The sequence below is a fragment of the Pungitius pungitius genome, chromosome 5 (genome assembly GCF_949316345.1).
Source record: "Pungitius pungitius chromosome 5, fPunPun2.1, whole genome shotgun sequence".
NCBI lineage: Eukaryota > Metazoa > Chordata > Actinopteri > Perciformes > Gasterosteidae > Pungitius > Pungitius pungitius.
This window is the reverse complement of record NC_084904.1, coordinates 5,203,402-5,226,357: the sequence shown is the minus strand read 5'-3', so window position 1 is coordinate 5,226,357 and position 22,956 is coordinate 5,203,402. Positions and strand designations below refer to the sequence as shown.

Here is a 22,956-nt window from a genome sequence, read left to right as displayed (position 1 = left end):
GCCGTGCATTGGAATAAATGTCTTCTTTCCTGCCAATCAATAGGCTGGGCTCGCATTGCCGTCGCGTGGTCTGGTGGTTCGGTCCACCAGATCAGGAGGAACACCATTAACATCTCACATGCTGGTTCATCAAACCACATTTTGAGTAGGATGCAGTATGCTCATTAATGCCGGCGTGCAGATTGGAGCCGCTTGGACACATTGTCCCAGGGCGCGAATGGAAAAGGGTTGGAAACAACAACAAGGGGCCTTTGTGCGCAGAGATTAACCCTTTCATTTGCAGGCAAGTCATTTCCTCTTAATTTAGTTTCTATTTTCTCGTGATTTCTTCATACAAAGTAGTAAATTGGGCTAACGAGATTCCCATGGAAACCTAATGAAGTAGTTTCCTGTAGGGACAGAATTTATTAAGACTGAAATTGTTATTGTTATTGGAGATCTTGGGTAAAACAGACCAAAGGTGATTTAGTAAGATATAATCAGCAAATGAAACGCTGTACGAGGACATGATGCACTAGTGCACTGTCATCATCATTAAGTGGTATTTATTCTGTACTATTAGTATATAGTACTGAAATAGAACACAATGAAGGTTAATGCTCAAATTACAAGCATTTATTAAATTAAATCATTTAATTTAAAATAAACCAGGGATGAACCAGTGGTGATATCAAATATTGGCAACATCGTGACTCAATGCACTGGCTAATGGTTTTAGTAATCTACTTTTATACTTTTACACTGATTGTACAGGAACGATATTTATTTACTACAGCTTTGTTCAATTGATTGTAGTTTTTATTGGATAGTTGAAGCCGGGCTGGATGCTGGCTTACAACCAAAAATGCCTCCAGCTTGTTAATCAAAGACCCTCTCGTATTGGATCGGTACTTGTCATTAGCCAATAATTGGTATTTCGCTTGAATGAGGCGATAATAACCAAATTAACAACAATCTAAACGTCATGCACACTGGTCCCGCTCTGCAGCCTCCGTTCTTCACTCACACTGGAGACCGAGCCCCTCTGCAGACCATGTTGTGGCGTGTCCCACGTGCCCTGTATGTAGGCAGGTTCGGCTGCATGTGCTCCATCTATAATCTTGTTTTAATCTGATGCTGATCCCCCCCCCCCCTCCTCCGTGATCTCTGACCAACTAAGGTATGCAGGAGCGCTAAACGGTGGGCAGAGGGGGCCTCGTAAGTAGGTCACAGTGTCAGCGAGCTCATGCTAAATGTCACAGGACATTCTTGTGACCAACTCTCCAAACTACAAGCAAAGGCAATGTTTTCTAATGCAAAAAGGTTTAACTACTGAAATCAAATGTCACATTTTTTATTTACCCCATTCATGTGTATTGTCTTCAAAATGTCATAGCTCTAAAAGTCATACATAATCCTGATTCTTACTCATTCTTAATGAGCTGTTGTTGTTATGGTAACCGGGTCTTGGCGACACTGACGTTCACCGAGTGCTAAATGCAAAATGTGTATGTGTTTGTTTTTACTTTGATTAGATAAATGTGTCCATTAATGAGTAAACAACTGATTACCTTTTATTCCGGGACGAAATAACAAAGGTAATTCCTTGCTGGGACAGAGAGCGTGAGTGTGACGGGACAGTTATTTCTGCGCCATCTAAACAATTGAACCATTAATGGTCCGTGTGACGTCGGCGGCGTCACCTCGCCTGTCCTATGGGTTTTTACCGAGTATTTGTGATGGCTTGCTGAAAACTTCTCAGCATCCTTCCTCACTCCATCACGTGGGGGGGGGGGGGCACTTCACTGCAACAAAACAAGGCCACCACCCCTGCCCCACCCGTCCCTCCAGCTGCTGACTGCCTCACAAATTATATAGGTCTCCTTTGACTTTTTTCCCCCCAACAAGGTCAATATTGATTTTTCATTCCCAATGCGAGCAGCACTGAATAATCCTTTCCACGTCCATTTCTTACAATGCCATGAGACATTTGTGGGGAGGAGGTCAAACTGGTGAGACAAACAAATAAGGTATGACTTTCTTTTCTTTTTTGGACATGTTTAGGTGAAAACCGTGTACGGCCGTGAATGCTGCCCGCTTGAGAGATATCAACCTGATTTACTCGGCACATTATTAATAAGAGTCGGTTTCCCTGGTGGTGGGCGAATCAAAGCGACCCGTTTATTTCCCCATGGCCCCCCCCCCGCCGAGCTCCCATAAATTAGAGCTCCCCTCTTCCTCTGTTTGTACAAATGTGTTTTCTCAAGCAATCTCGGCAGGAGGAAACAAAGACGGGATGTACCAACTGCTTCCTTTACTTTTTTTCTCCCGCTTTTTTTTTTTTTACCCCGAAGGAGTCCATAAGCACAATAGGAATTACATCGGGTTTATATTGATTTCAGACACACTTCGGCTTGAATTTACTGATTGCTTTCCTTGACCCCGTGAACAAAGACCAGCGCTTCTGCCTCGGTTTCTCTCTGTCACAATTAAAGTGTCATGGGAAGTGTTTTTATGTGGTATTAATCATGGGTGTCCATGATTTCGCGCCGCCTTTTCTTCCTTCCATGGGGCCGTCCACCTCTCGTCCAGCCACTAAGTGTTTGTACGGGGGGGGGGGGGGGGGGGGGGGGGCGTTTGGGGCAAGTCTGGACAAAGAAGCAAATTCCCCATGTGCCCATATGCTGTGGAATTCCTCCGAGGCCTCCGCATAAACAAAAGGGACACACAGAAAGACATGTGTAATGTCATCGTGCCTGCATGGCATGCACAGGCCAAACATTTGAGTCAATGCTGACCGATACATCTGGGCCACTCTGTTCTGAAGGCATTTCCAGAATCCTAAATAACAACCACCTCCACCCAAAAAACACAAAACTGAAGCCCCTTTTCACGCATGCCGGCAACTTCACTGAAAAGATGTCCGAATCATTCGGACCGATTTAACGCTGCATGCACCCTGTGTCACGGTTTGGTTCTGCTCTATGTCTTATTTTATAGTTTTCATGTCTCTTGTGTTCCTGGGTAACTTCACTTCCTGCCTTGTCCCGTGATTGCCTGAGTGTTTCCACCTGTGTCCAATCACCTGCACCTCCCTTGTGTATTTAAGCCCTGTGTGCCAGTTGTCCTTTGTCGCGTCATTGTCTACATGTCAGTGTTCAAGTAAGTCAAGTCAAGTCAAGTCTGTTTCATGTTTCATGTTTCATGTTTCCAGGTCCCTGTTTTTGTCTGTTTTGTTTTCTCCTCCTTCCTCCCCTTTTTTGGTTGGAGCGATTTTGATTTTGTGAGTTCGACAATTAAAGTCCTTTTATTTTCTCATCACTCTGCATCTGAGTCCTCCCTTGCCCTCGCACCAGCCGAACTGACACCCTGGTTCTATGTCTGGGTAAAGTCCCTTTGGGCCCATGATATTCAAGAGGATTTGACGCGAGCCAACGGGCCAGTTGGTGACGTTTCTATCAGGCGCTAAACTTCTGTAGAGAAAATGAGGAAAATTGCAAAGGGAGTTTATGTACAAACATTTTGCATTTAGCATTAGGTGAGAACTTGTCTGAGATGGAAAATTCCATGATATGTGCTAAAAGGATTATTCTATTCACGATTCGTGGTCACTTGCTTTGTTGTTCATAAAATATAAAAAAGAAGCACTCTCCGCAAAAAAGTTTTAAAAAGCTTTCATTTTAGATGGCACACCGTTGCCCATGTCCACTCATGTTATTTGGCTTGCCGTCTGCCTGATTGCATGTAAATGCAACATAAGGAGAATCAAATGTGAAGATTTTCACAATGTGACAAGGGAAGATCTGGTGGAAATACAACATTTGATTCAACTGGCTATTTTTCTGTCCATTGTATAAATGTTTTGGATCTGAAGGTGACACTGCGTTTGAATGGAGTCTGAGGAGGAGCCAACCAGAGGGACTCAATTGCAAAACAATACAATGTCCTCCGGCAGGGCACACAATACAGGCAGGCACACATTCCACGGATGCTTTTGGTCTGAACCTTAAGTCAACACAAGAAACTGATGAACTATGCTATTGTTGAACGAGAAAGGGACTTTGCTACGTCCATTATATTTAAGAAAAGTTGTTTGGAGCAAAAAGCTTTGAGTCAAACGCTTCTGAAGGAATGAATCAATCCTCTTAGAAGGTCTAGTCTCTGCGATGCCATTATGACAGGAGGCCGTTATTGAGCACACTGAGCTGAGAATGCCGTTGTTTGGACGGAAAGAGATGAACTCAACCAATGGTTCGTTTGTGCCAGTGAAGGTCGACTATTGACTGACATTCTGACACCATTGACTGGCGGACCAAGTAAATTAAAGCTTCATGTCACTCATTACGAGCTTTCAGCTCACAAGAAGCCCTGTATTCCTCCCGTGAAGAACGTGTTCCAACATCTCCGTCCCCTCACCGCCTGATAGACGGTGCAGGTAATTGACCACCAGCTCCCGTTAACACAATTCCTCAGCGTCCGTCACATCTCATTTCCACCCGGGCTTTGTTCGTCACAGCTGTTCTCAAACAGGAGTCGACTTTTATTCTCCGACTTGGACATTTATATACACACATATATATTATACACACATACACTTTGTCTCACGCTCTCACACAAACATAATTGTACTTTGTACACACAAGAGAGGTAAGATGAGTTATTCCAGACATTATTTGGAATAAAATAGCTGTTGTCATGGTGCGACTAGAGCTCGATTTCAATTATTTTCAAGAGCATCTCTATATAAATATTCTGCCCCGTCAAATTTCTTATCATGCTTAAATGCAATGTGTCACAGTTTATGCAATAGTGGCATCATTGCAAACGCGAAAATATATCCATCTGCTAAACAGGACCAAAGGTAAATTATGACAAAATAGGGAAACAGGGAGTAATAACAAAAATATATTTGATCTTATTTAGTACAAAAAATGAATTCTATTTAGCATGATCAGCGCGGTATAATGACAGGTGGCTTTGGGGAGACCATATTAAATGTATTGTACTAATTGACGATCATGATTGTCCTCTGCCATTGGCACCATATTTCATTTGTTCTTGGGTGTCACATTGTGGTATTTAGGGACCTGACCATCCAGTCAGGTCTCAAAAAATGTTCAACAATTCATTGAAAACGAACAACACTGTTCCCGTGAAGCCGATTTGGTCTTTATTCAATGTCACCATCATAGAAATACGTTCAGGATACCCTCAGTAGCTAGCTTGGAATCAGAGCTTGAACTCTATCAAACCGATTCAGGTTTGCTCTTCTTCATAGTCTATATTTATAGACTGGCTGGCAGGAAGTCTCCTGCACAAACGTCTCACGGTTCATGCAAATGAGCTTTTACTGATTTCCCTGTGAATTTGCTTTGCTTCCCCAACACTAGGACCAGCCCACGAAAGATGCTTCCTCCATCTTAACGGATGACATTGCAAAATCATTTCAATTGTAAACTATTTCTTTAGCTTTGCTTAAAGCAGGGGAGAGCTTATCCTAAAAAGCCCTAACCAGTTGATTATACATTTTTGCATGTTAACTAGAAATTGCAGTTACTTGCAGAGCTTTCAGTCAAATCCCAAAACCAAATGTCAGATTTCAGCTGTGCTGAAATGAGCAGTAGAGATAGTTAATGCTAGCCTTTGCCAGGGCCGCAGACAGCAGAGTTCTGCTTGATTCAATAACGCCGCTAACAGCTAACGCTATCGGTGGTAACATTGCATTACATTATGAACCTCTTCTCAGCAAAAATGAGTGCTGCGTGATGATAGCTAGAACTTCAACAGGATGTCTTCAAATGTATGTACCTTATACAATGTTGTTTTAGCCCTTCTTTGTCCAGACTTGCCCCCATTTTTTTGGTGAGCTAATAGTTAATAACCTTTTAGCTGATACCCAAGTTCCTGATTCAGTGGTAAAGAATGTGCATTGAATGTGATAGCAATCATTCCCTTGTTTACACACAAAGTAGAGTGACATTCATTTATATTAGCAGGTGTATTTATATCTGCCTGATGAACGCAAGACCAATATTTGCTTTACGCTCTATTTTGGGTCTCCACCAGCTCCTAAGAGCAATAGGTCCCTTTAGCTGCTAAAATGCTGCGTTTATCGGCTAATCGAGACAAGTCAAACTGTGTCTGTGTGCCGTTTGCTGCTGGTGCTGTAAAAGCTTGAATCACTTTGACATCGCTCAAGAACATGTGCTTGTCATACACGTTTTTTGTCATTAAAATGTCATGCGGTACTGTAGAGAAACCCTTTTCCTCAGCGACCCTGTAATTTGACCCTACACTCCAGCCTGCACTTTATGGCTTTACTTGATTAGTGGACTTTCTGGGGAAGCTCTCTCAGTAGAGTGTCACCTCACACTTCCCTATCACTCCGAAAGGGTATTGTCTTTCCATTGGGCTGCAGTGGTGCGAGAGGAAGGCAAACATGACCAGGCAGCTATTGTTAGGCTGATGTCACTCCCAGCCAAATGGGTAAGGGGGGGACGACACACACAGACCTGAGATAGCAGGTCCGTGTGTGTGGAGGAGATAATGATTACGGATGGAGAGGGTGGGGGCTGTGAACCGCCACGGCCACTTGAATCTCCCGGCTTCCTGCACGCCAGCCGAACCACCTCTGTCTGACCGGAGCCATTTTAAAGGAAACACTTGGTTAAATCTTTGTGATAGTGGAGGCGACAGGAGAGTCAACCACGGTGGGTGTCAGGTAAATGTACGTGATAAATGTAGATCATAAATTGAAGGGTCACTTTACGTCAGTGTTTCCCACACATAGACTAATCTGTGTTCAACACCGGTGTGTTTGGTGTATATATATATATATATATATTTTTTACCGCTATTTAAATCACGCACTGCATTTCCTTTCCCTGCTCTCTGTCACTCACGTGTCTCACATACACACACACACACTATGGCGGCAAATCACTGTCAAAATTTGAGAGCGCAGATCAGGTTGATGCGCGCACGTGAATCAACCAATGGTGACTGGCTCTGCCCCCTTACTGTCAAAAAGAACAGCAGCGAGCGCGTAGAAAGCACCTTCGAGCGCAAGCAGAGATCAGCCTCGCAAGCAAGCAAGGAACTTCACGTTCCGGGAGACTCCATCAATGGACCACCTCCTGAGGCCTTCCCTTATAATAGGGCATTAGAATCTTTTTTTAGCAAGCCCCGCAAAATCTGTTGCTCTGAGAGAAGTTGCAGACTTTGCGCATGTAGTATACGGTGTAATGTGTGAAATGTGTACTAGTGTCAATTGTGTATAGTTCTATGTATTGATGTGTGTTTTAGGACGACGTGTTTTGTATTTACTCCAATCGCCCCCCCCCCCCCCCCCCCCAGTTAACACCATTCCAAGAATAGAATTGTTTTTAAATTCCTTGTGCAACGCCCTTTACGCCCGCAAACGATAGGAGTCTATCAGGGCTTGTTCATGGATACCGGTTGGACCGGTCTCCATGAACCTTGGCAGCCCTCGTGTCTATTCGGCCCAGCCCTAGTGTCTATTCAACGCTCAAGACGATGAACAAACTATTTAAAAATTCTGCATTCTTGTTTCTCTCCAGTGATTGATTCCAGTTTGCTTTCTTTCCCTCCCAACAATAACAGCTTACCTTAATGACACTGGTCCTCCATTGACTACTAACCACTTTGTTTTCAAAATGTTAAAATGTTAAATTCAAACTTGAATAAATAAATCAGGAACTATTTGATTAATTAAAGAAACAGAGATTCTGAAAGTGATCACCCAAATCCCACCAATGAGAATTAAAATGAATTATTTGTGATTCATTTTGACAGCAATATATAAATATCTGATAATCTCAGATTTTTGCTATATCCCAGCCTGGCCCTCGTTTTTTTATTTTATTTTTCACCAATATTGGCCTATATGGTCTATATTTTTTATCTGGCATTGTAGCGGGAAACTGGTTATTGATTGTTGAAAAAAACGTTTTATGTACTTCTTTCAACGCAGTGGCGGTGCTCTACAGGGACTTTGACTCTTGGAAAATCCTGGTTCTTTCTGTAACTTAACAACTGCTATTAATAGTTGACTTGACCGCAAAAATGATACATTCTGATTGATGGGTAACTATTAAAGCCACTGAAAGGGGAAAACATTTAAAAACTGCTCCCATGAGGCTTTGACACCGGACCAATGAAAAGGGGGGAGATACACACTACAAACTACGAACGCCATGGACGCGTACTAAAATACAAAATGTGTGCAAAAATCTCTTTGGAGTGTGGCACGCAAAGAACATGTAAAGGAGGCATCCTGTTGAATGGAGCAGAAGACCAACACAACCTTTACAAAGTGGGCCTCCTTGTTCCTCCGCCTTACTCTTCTCACATTTACTCGGCGAGATGCTCGTGTCACAGCGCATCATGGGCTCCCCCCCCACGGAGAGCGGATTAACAGAGAGGTTAATTAACTCACGTTGCAGCGATCCGACCCCGACGGGTCCGGATTACCCTCAGTCTGACGAAAGACACCGAGACCAGGGCGCCGAAACAAGCGCGCGCACGTCTGCCCGCGCTATCTGACACGCGAGCGCTGATACCGAGCAGGGGGGGGGCCCTTCAGGCTTCACTAGGAATGTAATGGCATGCATCATGCGTGAGAATACAAATACACACACCTGCACCAGCACATTCATCCATGACAGGGCTACAACAGATGGAGCCGGTGTGTGCATTTAAGTCAGTCGCCCCCCCCCCCCCACTCCGGGGTTTGAATCACCTCCTGCATCCCCTGCCCATCCTTTGAACTAAAAAGTGATTTTCATTAACCAGCTTTGTAAACTCTCTGGGAGCGAGCCCGGCCATAATAGAGGAAAAAAAACTCATTTGAAGTTGTAGTGAAATGTGTAAAAAAAGTTAAAGAAAGAAATGGAGGCTTGGTGTCAGGTGACGTCAATGGTTGGTACCGTGTGAGCTTTCCAGTTGTAAATCAGTTCGACCTCGATGGTATTTACGAGTCGGAGAGCGGCGGCCCTCAGAGGGGTGACGGTGCCGATGGACACGAGGGCTTTCTTTGACGTGCAAAAAGTAAAAAGGGTGAACATAAATAAGGTCTGATGATGTACAAGTGAAACTGAAACCTTATTAAATCCTCAAGAGGATCTAAATAGCAATTCGGGGCAAAATATTCATTCAATTTACAATCTGGAAAGTAAACTCCAGAAAGTGAACATATCATCACTGCCATATATGAATCATTATATAGGCATCTATACATACTTCACACATTGTTTATATTTGTATATGTAGTTATATACATATTATAATTTACACAAGAGGTGGTTGGTCATTGGTTCTTCTTTTGAATATTTACATTAATTTCCACACTTTGACTTATAGGTGTATTTCAATTATTCTATAGGATGTTGGAACTGTGTAACATCGAAAATGAAGCTCCCTGCAAACACGTTTGTTTGGGGTCGTGGTTAAAGACGTGTTAGTAGACGGCGTGAATTGAATCAAGAACGCAAGAAGATGACATCGGTTAGGTTCAGGAAAATATCCTTATCTTAGTATGTTTGTCAGGTTATTTAAGTTAAGCTGGTCAACGTTGACATTTGATTTCGCACAGGATGCTGACAGCGCTCTGCCTGGTCACCCCCCCACTTATCGCATAACAGAACCTAGGAGCTACTGACTTTCTCCCCAGACGCAGTGAATGTGCCGTGGTACGTGGGGGCCTTCAGCACACCATTTATAAGAGGCCGGAGATTTTGAGCTGAAAGGAGCTGATTCGGGGTGGATGTGGAGGCCTCAAACGGCTGGCTGATAACACCAGAATCGATCCGTGGCCTCGGCCCACCGCTGAGACCTTGATACACAAAACACAGACTTTTACGGCGGCAATCTAATCTGCTCGCTCGGCACTTGGCTATCAATGATTGCTCAATCTCGTTAGCGCTGGGTGGCACATGCAGATCTCCGGCCATCGACTCGCCGGCTTTTGATTACATATATTGTAGAGAGAAAAATGCTGAACGGGCCACTATAGAGGATGCAGATGAGGCTGAAGGTTGCGTATATTGAAGAATCAGTGGATTTTCTGCCCTGGGTTTGTTATCTGTGGAGGGGGGGGGGGGGGGGGGGGGTGTCTGTGTGCACGTTGTGGCAGGTCTTACGTTCAGTCTTTAGGGGAAACAAAAATGCAGAATGGGAAATATTCTTGATGTGCACTAATTGGTTTCACAGCAGTACCAACCAAACATTGAGTCACTTATTCTGGGACTTTTTGTTTTTTGTATAATGACAGTTGGAAGGTTTTGAGGGCTCCTTTGAGGGTTTTCAATTTTCAATGAATTATAAAGTGACTGGAACTCACTGTGGAGAAGCTTAAAACTTCAACACGTATTTAATACAACTTTTTTGAATTAGTTCTCCTGACATCCAAAGTGCGTAACTACGTAGTGTAGACTGACGATTTAAGGCTGCACTGTGTAGGAGTGACACAGGAGCCATTTTGGGACAACAGCAACCTTGACCAAGGGAACCAGGGTCTAAATTTAGTGCTAGGCCCCACAGAGCAAACCGCTCTGTTCATAATGTTGATGTTGTTTGCTCCTTATGGTTCTTCAGACACCCGCAAGCACAAACAGAATTGAGGGACTCTTGAGATTCTCGGGGATAATGTGGTCAGGGCTATTAACACGACCAATTCCTTCATGTCAATTGTAGATCAACTGAACCGAGGTGTAATATGTTCATACAACCTGACTTTCCTAATGCACAAAAAAAAACATAAATCTGGGCCCCTGAGATCTTGATTTGGGAAGAAGGAATGAAGCTGTGCTGCCAAAGCCTGGAAATTACCAAGGAAGTGGCAGTAAAGAATGGAAGTTACCTGCTGACCTGTACAACATCTATATAGTCTGACGGTAACCTGGTGATCGACTAAGAATGCAAAAAATGTATTTAGAAGTTTGTTTTAAATGTATGACGTCAATTTGAAATGTAACCTGGTGTTACATCAAACAAGTGCTAGCTGATGCAAACGAGCAGCGCCTCACCTAAATCTGCATATTCTTTTAAACAGATCTTGTTTGTGTACTCTGTACCAGTTTCCCTTCGAAGGCTCTTAATCACATAGATTCCTGCCCCCCCCCCCCTCCTCTACGTGGTTGTGTCGTCTCCTCTACCAATAACCCAATAAGTCGACCCTTAAAGGCCTCTCGGACGTGACGCCCCCCCCCCCCCCCCCCACCAATGCATCAATCCTTCCGCAACGCCGCGCCGATCCCTGAGCTGGTGTGCACACGCATCCAATCACGAGATAACGGGTCGCCATGGCGATTCTTGAGGGCCTCCCCAACAATGGCAGGATGGAAAATCCAGTCAGAGACGGCGGCGGGTGAGGCAATGTTTGCCCAGTGGTTGAGGCTCGTAAACAGAGCGGAGGGCGGGGTGGGAGGGGGGGGGGGCTTTTGCAAGCAGCTGCAGAAATTCCAGGCTGCTGCGATTAAAAAGTAACACCCACATTGACGTTGGTGGGGGGGGGGGGAGTTGAGTAGGCCAACCCTGTCTTTGTTTTAATGAAAAGAAAAGAAGAGACATTCGCCGTGAAAACAAGTGTGTCTCAATGACTCACAGACGTAAAGCCCACTTTTCAGAGTACAGAATGAAAAAGGTCATTCCTGCACGTTCACAGCTCCAGTAAGTGTGTGTGCGTGTGTGTGCATGTGTGTGCGTGTGTGAGGAGGGAGGGCAGCGGGGGATTAAACGTCCCTCTGATGCCAGCCCTTTTTGCAAGTTTCCTTGACTCAGAATTAACGTTTCGAGATGCCTTAAAAGAAAAAGTGTGACTGGAAACAACTCAATTGTGATCATTAAAACAATTTGTTTTTATTTTTCTTTCACTGAAAACAAATGACACGCTCGATGATCAATGAATAAATTCTGCACGCTGTTTCCTGTCTTCTCCCTCCGGTCCGTAACAAGCTGTCCTGAAAAAAAACCTCTTTAATCACCGGCCGCAATTTCTTACTAGAAGGTGTGTAGCCTTTCCTCTGCACCTGGTCCTAGCACCGGGCCTTACAGAGACCCTGCCATGCCAGCTACGCTGACCCAAGCAATGGACACTTCTTCCCCAACGTACAACCCCCCCCCCCGATCCCAGTGGCCACCATATAACCCTAAGGAATGCTATAAAAGCATTTCCAGTGATGGAGCTTTTTTTTTCTTTTTAAAGCGAGCTACAGCTGTTGGATGCATATGTGGAGCCAAAGATCCTGGGTGGGAGGCCGGAGGACGGGGGACGGGGGGGGGGGGGGGGGGACGGGGGGGGTTTACGGCCTGATAAATATATGAAAAATCTGGGAGCTTTGGGAGACCTGACAAGGGGTGCCCACGTCTCTGACAGAATGTTGACACAGGAGACTTTCAAAGCTGCTCTCCCTGATCGGGTTTTATGGGCACATTAAAGTGGGTGGTGCGAGGGGTTGTCAAAGGGTGGGGGTGGGGGGGGGGGTGATTGTTTTTCAAGACTGGCCCTTTGATACACGACTGCAAAACAGAGACGGCACAAGCAGAGAACCAAAGCATTGCACATTTAGAAATGGGAGCGTTCTGGGTGACGTGAAAGTCCTGTCTTCACAAATAGAAGCTCGTCCTCGACACGCCACGGGTCGCCCAAAGTCCCCGTCCTCCAGGACAGGACGAGGGAACACAATTAGTTCGTTGAGAGGTGTGAAAGGTGAAAAGATTGAAAGCGCTGCAGCTGGGAGATTGATTTTATGGAAATACAACTTGCTCACAGTGTGTACGTCTAAGGCCACCGGGCCGCAGAGAAATATATATATATATATTTTTTTTTTTCATTTGACTTTGACTTTTTTTAAACTGACTGGACAATTCTGATCTGTGATCTGTTGGGATCTCCCCTCACAGACGCGTGCTGAGGGCAGAGGAGACAGAGATGTTGGGAAGAAGATGCCAGAAGGGAAATGAGAAGAGTACTTCATTACTTATGTGTATAATCAGTGCTGTGATGGCACCAAGTGGCTTTTATTAATATCTTGCTGCATGCTAATACCTATATAAATTACATTTGTTAAGTGTTAACAACCAATTATTTAATGCAAAGAATGATCAAGCTCAGCGTATTAATCAGGTTCATTAATACAGAGGGACATAAGAGGACATTTTGTAATTCAAATTGGCTTCTGTCACACATTCAGTAGCTGTGTTATTTATTTAGGAGTAAATGTGCCTTTAAATACCTACTCGCATACCCTGTGACATGTGAATGCTTCTGCCGTGTGGGTGATTTGAGTGGCGGGGGGTGGGGGTGAAATTGTACACCGGTACAGCTGGAGCTCCCTCCTACCGCTTTTCTATAGTTGTTGAAAAAACAAGCCGCAAGAGGTGCAATCCACGGCGAGGAGTGGCCCCATACGGCAACATGTTCATTGCATTACACGATTGGCTCGGGGAGACGTCACTTGTGCTGCTTCAGAGCGCGCTCGGCTGTGAGCCACGAGAAGACGCTTTGGAGCCGGTTTGGATTCCAGCCCCCCCTCGGGACGTGGCGCCACGGGCCACGAGCGCGGCGGCTTATAATGCACCCGTCACTTGTGGGGTTATGTTGCTTCCACATCACGTCTTCTTTCATACTAGTGGAAAGAAGACCTCCCAAAATACCCATTTTCGGTGTAGTGATTGATCTGGTAGATAAACATTTGTAGTGGGCCAAACGCTACCAGCCGTGCAGTCTCTGATAAAGAAAGAACATTGTGGAAAGTTCCACTCTCATTCAGGTAACTCCACCTGTGGGAGACTTCTTGAGCCGGTTTCTCCCAGCTGGAAACTGGAGAGGTCACTTGTCAATCGTCTCCTTCTGAAGAGAAGGCCGACAGACGGTGTGGGCGACCACAAAAAGAATCTTTGCCGCTGCTTTTATCAGGCTGGTTTGTCCCGTATTCGTCCATTCAGCGACGTAACATTTCATTCAATCTGAACCCCTCTGCACTTCTTGCAGGTTTTACAAGACCAAACTAAGCCCACACCCTGCTGTGAGTTTCTGTCACAGTCACACTTCTGAAAGGAACTGATCCACCAGCGTCAGCACTGGTTGTCGTGGCAACCTTGCCGACCCTGAACGCGATCCAAACTATGTTCTGCTGTGGCCTTCAAACGTAATGTTCTTATGCAGGTGAGGGTAGTTTTCTTTGTGCCGGTCGTACCACAGAAAACTCTTCCAGTTTACTACGTCGTCCGTGGATGCCGATGCCTTCAGGCGCTCGTATCCGTGCCAGCGCCGCTGTCAAACAGTGTGTGTGTGTGTGTGTGTAAGGGAGGAAGCCGGGCTGAGTGTGTAACAGCTCACGATTCTGTTTCGTAATACTTTGGCACCAAGCCGACTCCCAGACACACACAAACATACACACGCGCCAGACGGGGAGATCCCAGCATTTTTTGGGTGTGAGCCAGGCCAGAACACCATCAGATCCAGTTCCCTGCGCTTCCTGAGCCACTGACAGAACTTTACGCAGCAGCAGCTTCTCTCTCTCTCTCTCTCCCTCTCCCTCTCTGCATCGGGTCGCTCAGCATCTTTTTCTGTCACCGCCAGGAAAGTCTTTTCAATGTGTTTCACTCTGATCTCTTTGTGTTCCCCCGTGTGTATTCGCCCTCCTCATATGTATATGTTCATCACTAGGTACCATTACTATGTATATGTTCATCACTAGGTATCATTACTATGTATATGTTCATCACTAGGTACCATTACTATGTATATGTTCATCACTAGGTATCATTACTATGTATATGTTCATCACTAGGTACCATTACTATGTATATGTTCATCACTAGGTATCATTACTATGTATATGTTCATCACTAGGTACCATTACTATGTATATGTTCATCACTAGGTATCATTACTATGTATATGTTCATCACTAGGTATCATTACTATGTATATGTTCATCACTAGGTACCATTACTATGTATATGTTCATCACTAGGTACCATTACTATGTATATGTTCATCACTAGGTATCATTACTATGTATATGTTCATCACTAGGTACCATTACTATGTATATGTTCATCACTAGGTATCATTACTATGTATATGTTCATCACTAGGTACCATTACTATGTATATGTTCATCACTAGGTACCACTACTATGTATATGTTCATCACTAGGTATCATTACTATGTATATGTTCATCACTAGGTACCATTACTATGTATATGTTCATCACTAGGTACCACTACTATGTATATGTTCATCACTAGGTATCATTACTATGTATATGTTCATCACTAGGTACCATTACTATGTATATGTTCATCACTAGGTACCACTACTATGTATATGTTCATCACTAGGTATCATTACTATGTATATGTTCATCACTAGGTATCATTACTACAAAGACGACAAAGAAACATGTCATTTGAACACTGAATTCTTCTCTCCATCTGAATTAAAGTATAATGTTTTTTATTAAACATTCTACCATATTAAAAGTGTCTTTGAAAGCTTTGTAAAGCGGTGACATTCATATACATATGTGTATATCTAGATACAAATATACATTGTTATATATATATATGCCGTCCCCCTCCCGTGAACTCTACCAAAGTTATTTAGGAGCCGCTGTAAACACCACTCGGTCCAGATAAGATTAAAAAGTCCTCGGCCCCGCTGAGGTCCTTTTTTATATTTAGCCCACATCTTGTTCCTATTTTCTAAAGATGCATTTACTGCCCTCAAATGTGGTTTTGTTTTGCAGCTCTGAGCATGCTTAGCATGCCGGCTCCACTCTGTCTGCCGAGCAGCCATAAGCATCCTTTTATTGTCCCCGTGACCATTACACACAAATGCCGCCCCCCTCCCCTCCCCCCCCCACAATAACTGCACATCCTGGGGAATCTTTTAAGCGTGCGGCCCTGACGTTGCATGTACTGGCAACTTGTCTTAATAAAAAATACTTCAGACTTCAATCCATCGGCTGAAGCTTTTAGCCAAAAGAACAGGAAGAGGACCTGATAGGACATAAACTGTTTTCTTCTGTACGGATTTTGTTTTTATTATTGTTCCACCCGGACACCGAGTCTGAAATAATGTCTGTTCTATAGATTAATTGATAAACAAACATAAGGGGCCGCCTGTCGAGGCTACCGGACCCCCCCCCACACACACACACACACACAGACACACACGCACACACACAATTGAAATTGCATCTGCATGCATCGGGTTGCTTTAATGTGCGGTGCTAATGCAGTCGCTAATGTACGCATTGCATTTGGGTACGTCTGCAAATGATCTGTCATAAATAAGAGATGACATCCACAGAGCGTATGGATCTCACAGCATGCTGTCATTAACGTATAGAATATATAGAATAAGAATAAGGTTCAGGGTGAATAACGCTCGATCAACATATGAGTCCCTCACGCTATTTAGACATAAGCTAACAACTTTTCAGAGAACACATGATGTCCCGGACTGATCAATATTAGGGGTTAAAAAGCTAAATCCATTCATAAATATATGAGCGTATTTTTACATTCGTAACTGTAATGTTGCCAGCCTTTAACAACAAGCTGGCAACCAGAAATGTGTTTTTAATCTTGGTTTAGCTGGATAGATGTGCTTTTAGTCCATAATAATACTAATGTTAGTAATGCCTCAAATAAAGCTTGTTAATGAATGGACTTGGATCCAGATCCTCTGCTTTGAATGTTCACAACCTAAACATTGAGCAATGACTTGCTGCTAGAGGCATGTTATACTTTATACGGCCTCATAAGGACAAAAAATAAAAGTTTCAGCCCATTTTCAAAACTTTTTTTTCCAGCAACATCTCCGTTGTGAACCTGGTTAAAAGCTTTCCATTTCTGCACACACATTAGTTGTACGTCCACTGACACTGGACACTGCCGACCCCCCCCCCGAAAGTACCCCACACTGCAACAATATCCAGTTTGCAACCACGGAGTCAAAACAACGAAAAAGCAAAAAGTTGACCCTCTCCAAAAAATGGCATTTTTGGGGGGGTTTCCACGGGGAGCCATAGGTGTTGTCTTACCTGTTTGAACTGCTCCTCGTAGGTCCAGTCGTGGTGCGGGGGCTGAGCGTGCGCTGAGGGGGACTCCGCGCGCCGGGCCGGGATGAAGGCCGCCGGGACGCGGGCCATGAGATGCATCGGGACGCCCTTCGCGGGCAGACCGGCCCCGTGGAGCGACGGGTGCCGGTCGTCGTAGTGGTGGTTCAACCCGACGTCGTCTTCGCCCTCCTCGTCTTCGTCCATGACCTCCTGCTCGTCCATGTCGTCCCCCTCCTCGTCCCGCTCCCTGCCGTCGCTGCCCGCTCTGGAGGAGGTCCCGTCCTCCTCGGCGCGCTGGAGCGTCGCTCCGGGGGACACGTTGTTGGCAACCCCGGCGGCCAGGGCGCCGCGCATCGCCGCCTGGTAGTGGCGGAAAGCCAGCGCCTGCTGGTGTATCTGGGACTCCACCATGGAGCGGAGGTCTTTCTCCGTCTCCGCCTGACGGAGCTTCTCCTCCAGGGCAAGCCGCGCAGCCTGTTGCCGCTGCAGGTTCTCCATGACGGCCTCGAGTTTCATGCCGCCGCCGGCGGGCTGCTGGTGGGACAGAGCACCGGGGAACGGGCCGTGAGAGGAGGCGGAGGGAGCCTGGAGGGGAAGGCTGCCGGCGGACGAGAACGAGCCTTGCTGCGGGGTGGCGTGGGGTGGGGTTGTGGTGGTGGTGGTGGGGGGGGATGAGCGGAGAGGATGGTCGGGTAATGATTATTACCGGCACTTTCTTTAAATTAAGATTAAACATAAGCTTTTCCAACTAGCATCACTACACATAGTACGGTGAGATCATTCAAGACTTTTGCCAATTTAGCCGACAAGCTAACATGACACAAACTTGCACTAAAATGTCTAAAACGCGGGTTAAAACTGTCAAAATACAAAGTTTACAGAGTAAATTGCAGAGAAGGCGTCAAATAAAATGAACAACATTGACATAGGGAAGTTAAGTTTTTAAAAAAAAGCAATCCAGCGGAGGCTTACCAAAGCAGATTTAGTTGCTATACTCGCGTTATCAACCATGCTTCTGTCCGTCAAGATGCGCACAAACGATCTGTCAGCCGGATCACGCGAGTCGTCCTTCAGGTAACAATCCGCATTCAACATCCGGACATGTAGGGCTCGGTGGTCGGCGGAGGAAAGTCGCTTCAAAATGTGTTGCTGTATTTCTTCGTTCTTTTTTTGTTTTCTCTCCTCTTTTGTTTTTGGGTGTTGAATGGTGGAGCCCCCGCGCTGCTTTGGCAACAAGTGGCAACTGTAGTGAGAATGACCTCTGGAGGCAGAGATCAGCCCCCCCCATCTGCTAACGACACGTCTATACGGAGAAGTACAGCGCGAGGAGACGCTGTTCGTTTGCTCCCTCCGAGTTATCAGTGATAATAATAATACCTTTTATAAATAATATCAAAATGAAAATTGAGGTACTTCATGTTTTTCTTTGTGTGTTTACTTCGAAAGCCTCTGTTTTGTAACAGTTTTTTTTTAAACTATTTTTTTTATGTTATTGTAAAATATTGAAAAACCTTTTTAATCTTATCTCCTGTTTTTAGATTTTATTTGTAATATCTGCCTCTTGGGAGATTAAAAATAGCGTTTTGGCAAACTCTGGAGCATATTTTTACTAATGTCTGTCCCGTATGAAATAAACCACCAAATAAAGCGCTTTTAATGATGCTTTAGAATCTTACTCAAGATGCTTGAGTGCAAGTCTTATGTTTGTGACTCGCAATGTTCCCACCTTTCATGACATGTTCAGGAAATTATATTTACAAATGTAAATGTCGATGGAATCATCTAATATTGCTTTCTGTAAGAACTCATTTGTCCAGTAATAAACATGGTACAATTTTTATTTGTACATGTACATGTTTATTTTTTTTGAAGTTCTTAAAGACATCAGTGACACCCAATGCATTATAAACATATTACATAAGCGAACACTGTATATGTACAGTCATAAGCACTCATTGTACTTGATTAACAATATTCGTACATTATGACGCATTTCACTATTGTGTTTCTCTTCACACGCTGACATTTGTTTTGCAGTGTATTGGAATTCCCTTGTAGTATATTCTAATCTTTGTATAATGCATCATTTCACTGTTATAATGTGTCATGTAGTGATGATAAGCTACTGTCAGTGGTGGTTGTTGGCTTTAAGCAAATTCATTGCAACAGATCAATGGACTTAAAATGCTCTTTGATCCTTTATGGCCGAATGCATTTTCAGTGAGTGACCAGCGGATATAGGAGTACATAAGTAGGTTAATTATTGATCATAGAGATGCGTCACTGATTTTCCTCTTTCTTTTCATTGCTCTGTTTTAGAATAGACTGACTTCCCTTTGCCTCCGTGTATTCCTGTAATATTAGATTTAAATCTGCATGACGATTTGAGATGATGAACGGTCAGTTTGTGATTCGTCCTACATGAGAAATGGCAAACATTGACCCCAGTCCTCGGCTACACCCGCCTACACCAACAAGGTAACGCCACCGCTGCATGAAACCGCACGGCTCATTTTCTGATGATTGACATATTTGGTGTTGGAATGCCTGCCGACCCCACTGGGACCTTTCACCCTTATTTCCACGTGTCTATTTTGACCTCGGAGGGCAGAGGGAAGCCTCGCGTTACATCTCATCTATGCTCACAGATGGAGAGGAAAAAGGACACCTGTCGCTGAGTTGGTGTCACGCGGCAACTGTTGCAGCACCGGAGAAAGACAACGGCAGCGACAGTGCAGCCAGCTGTGCTGCTGTCAGGCCCCTCCCATGAGACATGTCTGATACACTGCTGCTCAGCTCCTTAATAAGGGGAGCTGATACAACCCAATGAATGAAAAAATGAATGGAGCAAAAAGGGGCAGCGTTTCATCAGGGGCCTAAAGGATGGGGGAACAGGCCCCTGGTGGTGATTCACATTCAAACTACACGGTTTCGGTAAACACTATGGTCTGAGCCAAAATGTGTGTGTGTGTGAATCCCAGGAGTTTTCTCAGGGGGCGTGTCCTGTTGTAAAATGGGCGTGTCTCTGCGTTTCAAGACTCCAGAGGGACCACAAGACAATAAGTAATGAAGTCAAATCAATTAGGAGAAAACCAAAAGGATGAACTATGTAAATAAATATACACAACAATAAATGCACAAATAAATATGAAAATATTGAAAATGCTTGTACTGTAATTATTCTTGTATCAATCATTTGTCTTCATAGATCAGCATTTATTTATTCTATTCTAATTTCACTTTATATTCACCCATTTATTTATTTTTGTTCTTTAACTTTCCTCATTTGGGTTGTTACTCCACTTTATTCCGCTGTATTCTTTGTCATGGCACTTCAATGACTTTCCACTGCTGTTTTGGTAAACCAAAAGCAAACTAGCTTTAAATCACATATTCACTTTCAAAAATGTTGTTTTAAGTGAATAACTATCACGCTCTCTAGAGTCTATGTCTGCGCTGCAGTGTAAACATCATTTCTTTGTAACCTACAATTGGCTGCCATTTGCCTCAGTGACCCTACAATTAAGGCTTACTGTGATGTTGGATATGTCATTTGGCTGAAGCCAATCAATTATCATCCGCGTTGTCAGCACAGTTCCTTCACCTCAAAGCTGGCGTTTCAGCTTCATTTTAAAAGGGTTTTCCAACATTAACCCGAGCTGCGCTTCTGTTTGATGACTTCTAGTGAGAATGATCACAATGAGAAGAATCACACCTACGGATTTCGGGCTTTTAGTTACAGAGCTGTCTTTTATTTCTTTCGGTCCCTGAAAAATAGTCTTCAGTGAACAATCACGTCAGCCCTGAGTAGGATATCAGAGGTAGGTATGGGAATGGAGAAGCTTTTCATTATTCATGCAAAAATGAAGAAGATCTGTTTCCACTGTATGCAAATGATGTTTACTCAAATGACATTAATGAAAGAAAAGAGTCTGAGTTAATTAACTGTGCATGTTGTTTTGTTTATGGCAAAGTTACTTTAAAAGCAGCTGTTTCGGGGAATTGCAGCAAAATGGTTGAGTTAGTTTGCTGTGCATTAAATGCTCCAAACTTATCCAGGGGAGGCTCAGTGAATGGAAGTGTATCAAATAATACCCTATTTAATAGATTAACTATCAAAGAAAAATCACACAGAATAGTCTCAAGGTGTGTGATTTAATACAGTAGTTTTCAGTGTACCGTTTTTCCTGCAGATTCAGAAACAACATAATCCTTTTTATCTGGTGTTGTGAAGATATATATATATATATAAAAAATGTGTGTGTTTATCCAAATGATCAATCAAATGTAATAGTCATGGTTCCTTTGGCATCCAGGAATTGAGACTAATAATTAAGTAAATCCTCCATTCAGGCTTTATCTGTGGACCCGACATTTGATCTAATTCGGTACATAGCGCGTTGACTGTCAGGGTTCGAGCAGCCCTGTAGCGCACGAGATCAGGCCGACACGTTGTGCTGTGGAACAGCTTCACCTGCTGGAGGTCAGGAATACTGAAGGTCCACGCTGAGGCGCTGCCTCTCACACGCTGTGTATGCAGACCTGAACGTCAGACCGGTGTGCTTTATAAGAACTGACGCAACATTTTTATGATCACACATTGTCATTATTATCATCTTTTTCCCTTGCACCTTCCCCTGTGGTATCCATTGTGCGTAACACTTTAACACGGCCAGACCCCATAAACATTCAATCGAACACGCGGCCTGGGGTGAATGGATCTATTGTCTGGGGGGAGAAAGGAAGATGTATACAAGGGAGAGAAAAAGCCGAGGCGATGTGAAGGTCAATAATGATCAGTGATATTGACCAGCTACTTGGAAAAGGAAGCATTAAAACACTGGCTGGTCGGACGGGATGGACAGAGGAGACAATTTGACTCCTGACAGTCGTAATGCAAATTGTTTCATTATAGGTAACGAATTAAGACATTGTGTTTTTATTTCTCTCATACTGAACACAGAAGAGACTAGAACTCGTAAAGCACACTTCATTCAAACACCAAAACAAGCAACGACGTATGCAGTTAAACGGCTAACGGTCTTCACAGAGCACAGTTCATGCGATATTGTCCCCAAAAACAAAAGGAAACAGAGAGATAGACACAGAGGGGCGCACTCACTCACCAGCGCATGCTGCTCCTGGCAGAGATGATGATAACAAAAGCTGATCCATCAAAACTATATTGCAGAACCTCCATGTTGCGCGGCCATCGGTCGCTGTTGCCAAGGCATGACAAATAATGACACAATTTCTAACGAAAGGGAAGAAAAGACCCCTAAAACATAATAGATTTGATTCAACCTTCCAGCTTCTTGCTGCTCGTTTGCACTGTGGTGTTGTGGTGAAACTCCTATTCACACCTTTTAATGGGATTTGAGTTCATGAAAGTTAACGGTAATATTTTGGTCAGTTCTTCGCTGTGCACTCTTGTATCACTTGCTGAATTGAGCCTTAAATAGGTGGGGTTAGGACTTCTTTGACGACACATCGGATAAACCTGTGGATGTTAGAGTACATTTGAACTACATTTTGATCATCAACATTAAAACTGTAGAATTCATGATGGCCTTCTTTTAACACAGAATGCTGTCTAGTAAGGACATGTGTGGGCATTTCCATAACATTTCTAACTGACTAATGTACTGTTACTCAATATGTCACACACACTGTTTATAAGATAGAGTATTCTTTAGCAACTGTGAGTTTTTTAAATTTTTTCTCATTTTTTGTATTGTCCATTGTATGGACTGAGTAGTAGAATTGAATGATCCCGAGCAGGTGTATTTTAAATAGGATGACGGACATATACTGTTCATAGGAAATGAACTCCCTTCATTTGGACGGCTGTTATCACCTTTGTTTCCACTCTCCTCGTG

The 22,956-nt window shown here is 43.9% G+C and overlaps 1 protein-coding gene across 1 annotated transcript in view; it reads right to left on the bottom strand.

The window, feature by feature from the left end:
* arid3c (AT rich interactive domain 3C (BRIGHT-like)) overlaps positions 1-18,292 on the bottom strand; it is a 50,969-nt gene extending 32,677 nt beyond the window's left edge. Inside the window, exons 1-2 of the mRNA XM_062562258.1 lie at positions 18,050-18,292; positions 17,060-17,701 (exon numbers count right to left, since the gene is read on the bottom strand). Coding sequence (XP_062418242.1) covers positions 17,060-17,701; positions 18,050-18,172 — 765 coding nt within the window. The 5' untranslated portion in view covers positions 18,173-18,292. The remainder of the gene's footprint in view (positions 1-17,059; positions 17,702-18,049) is intronic.
* Positions 18,293-22,956: the final 4,664 nt, after the last annotated feature.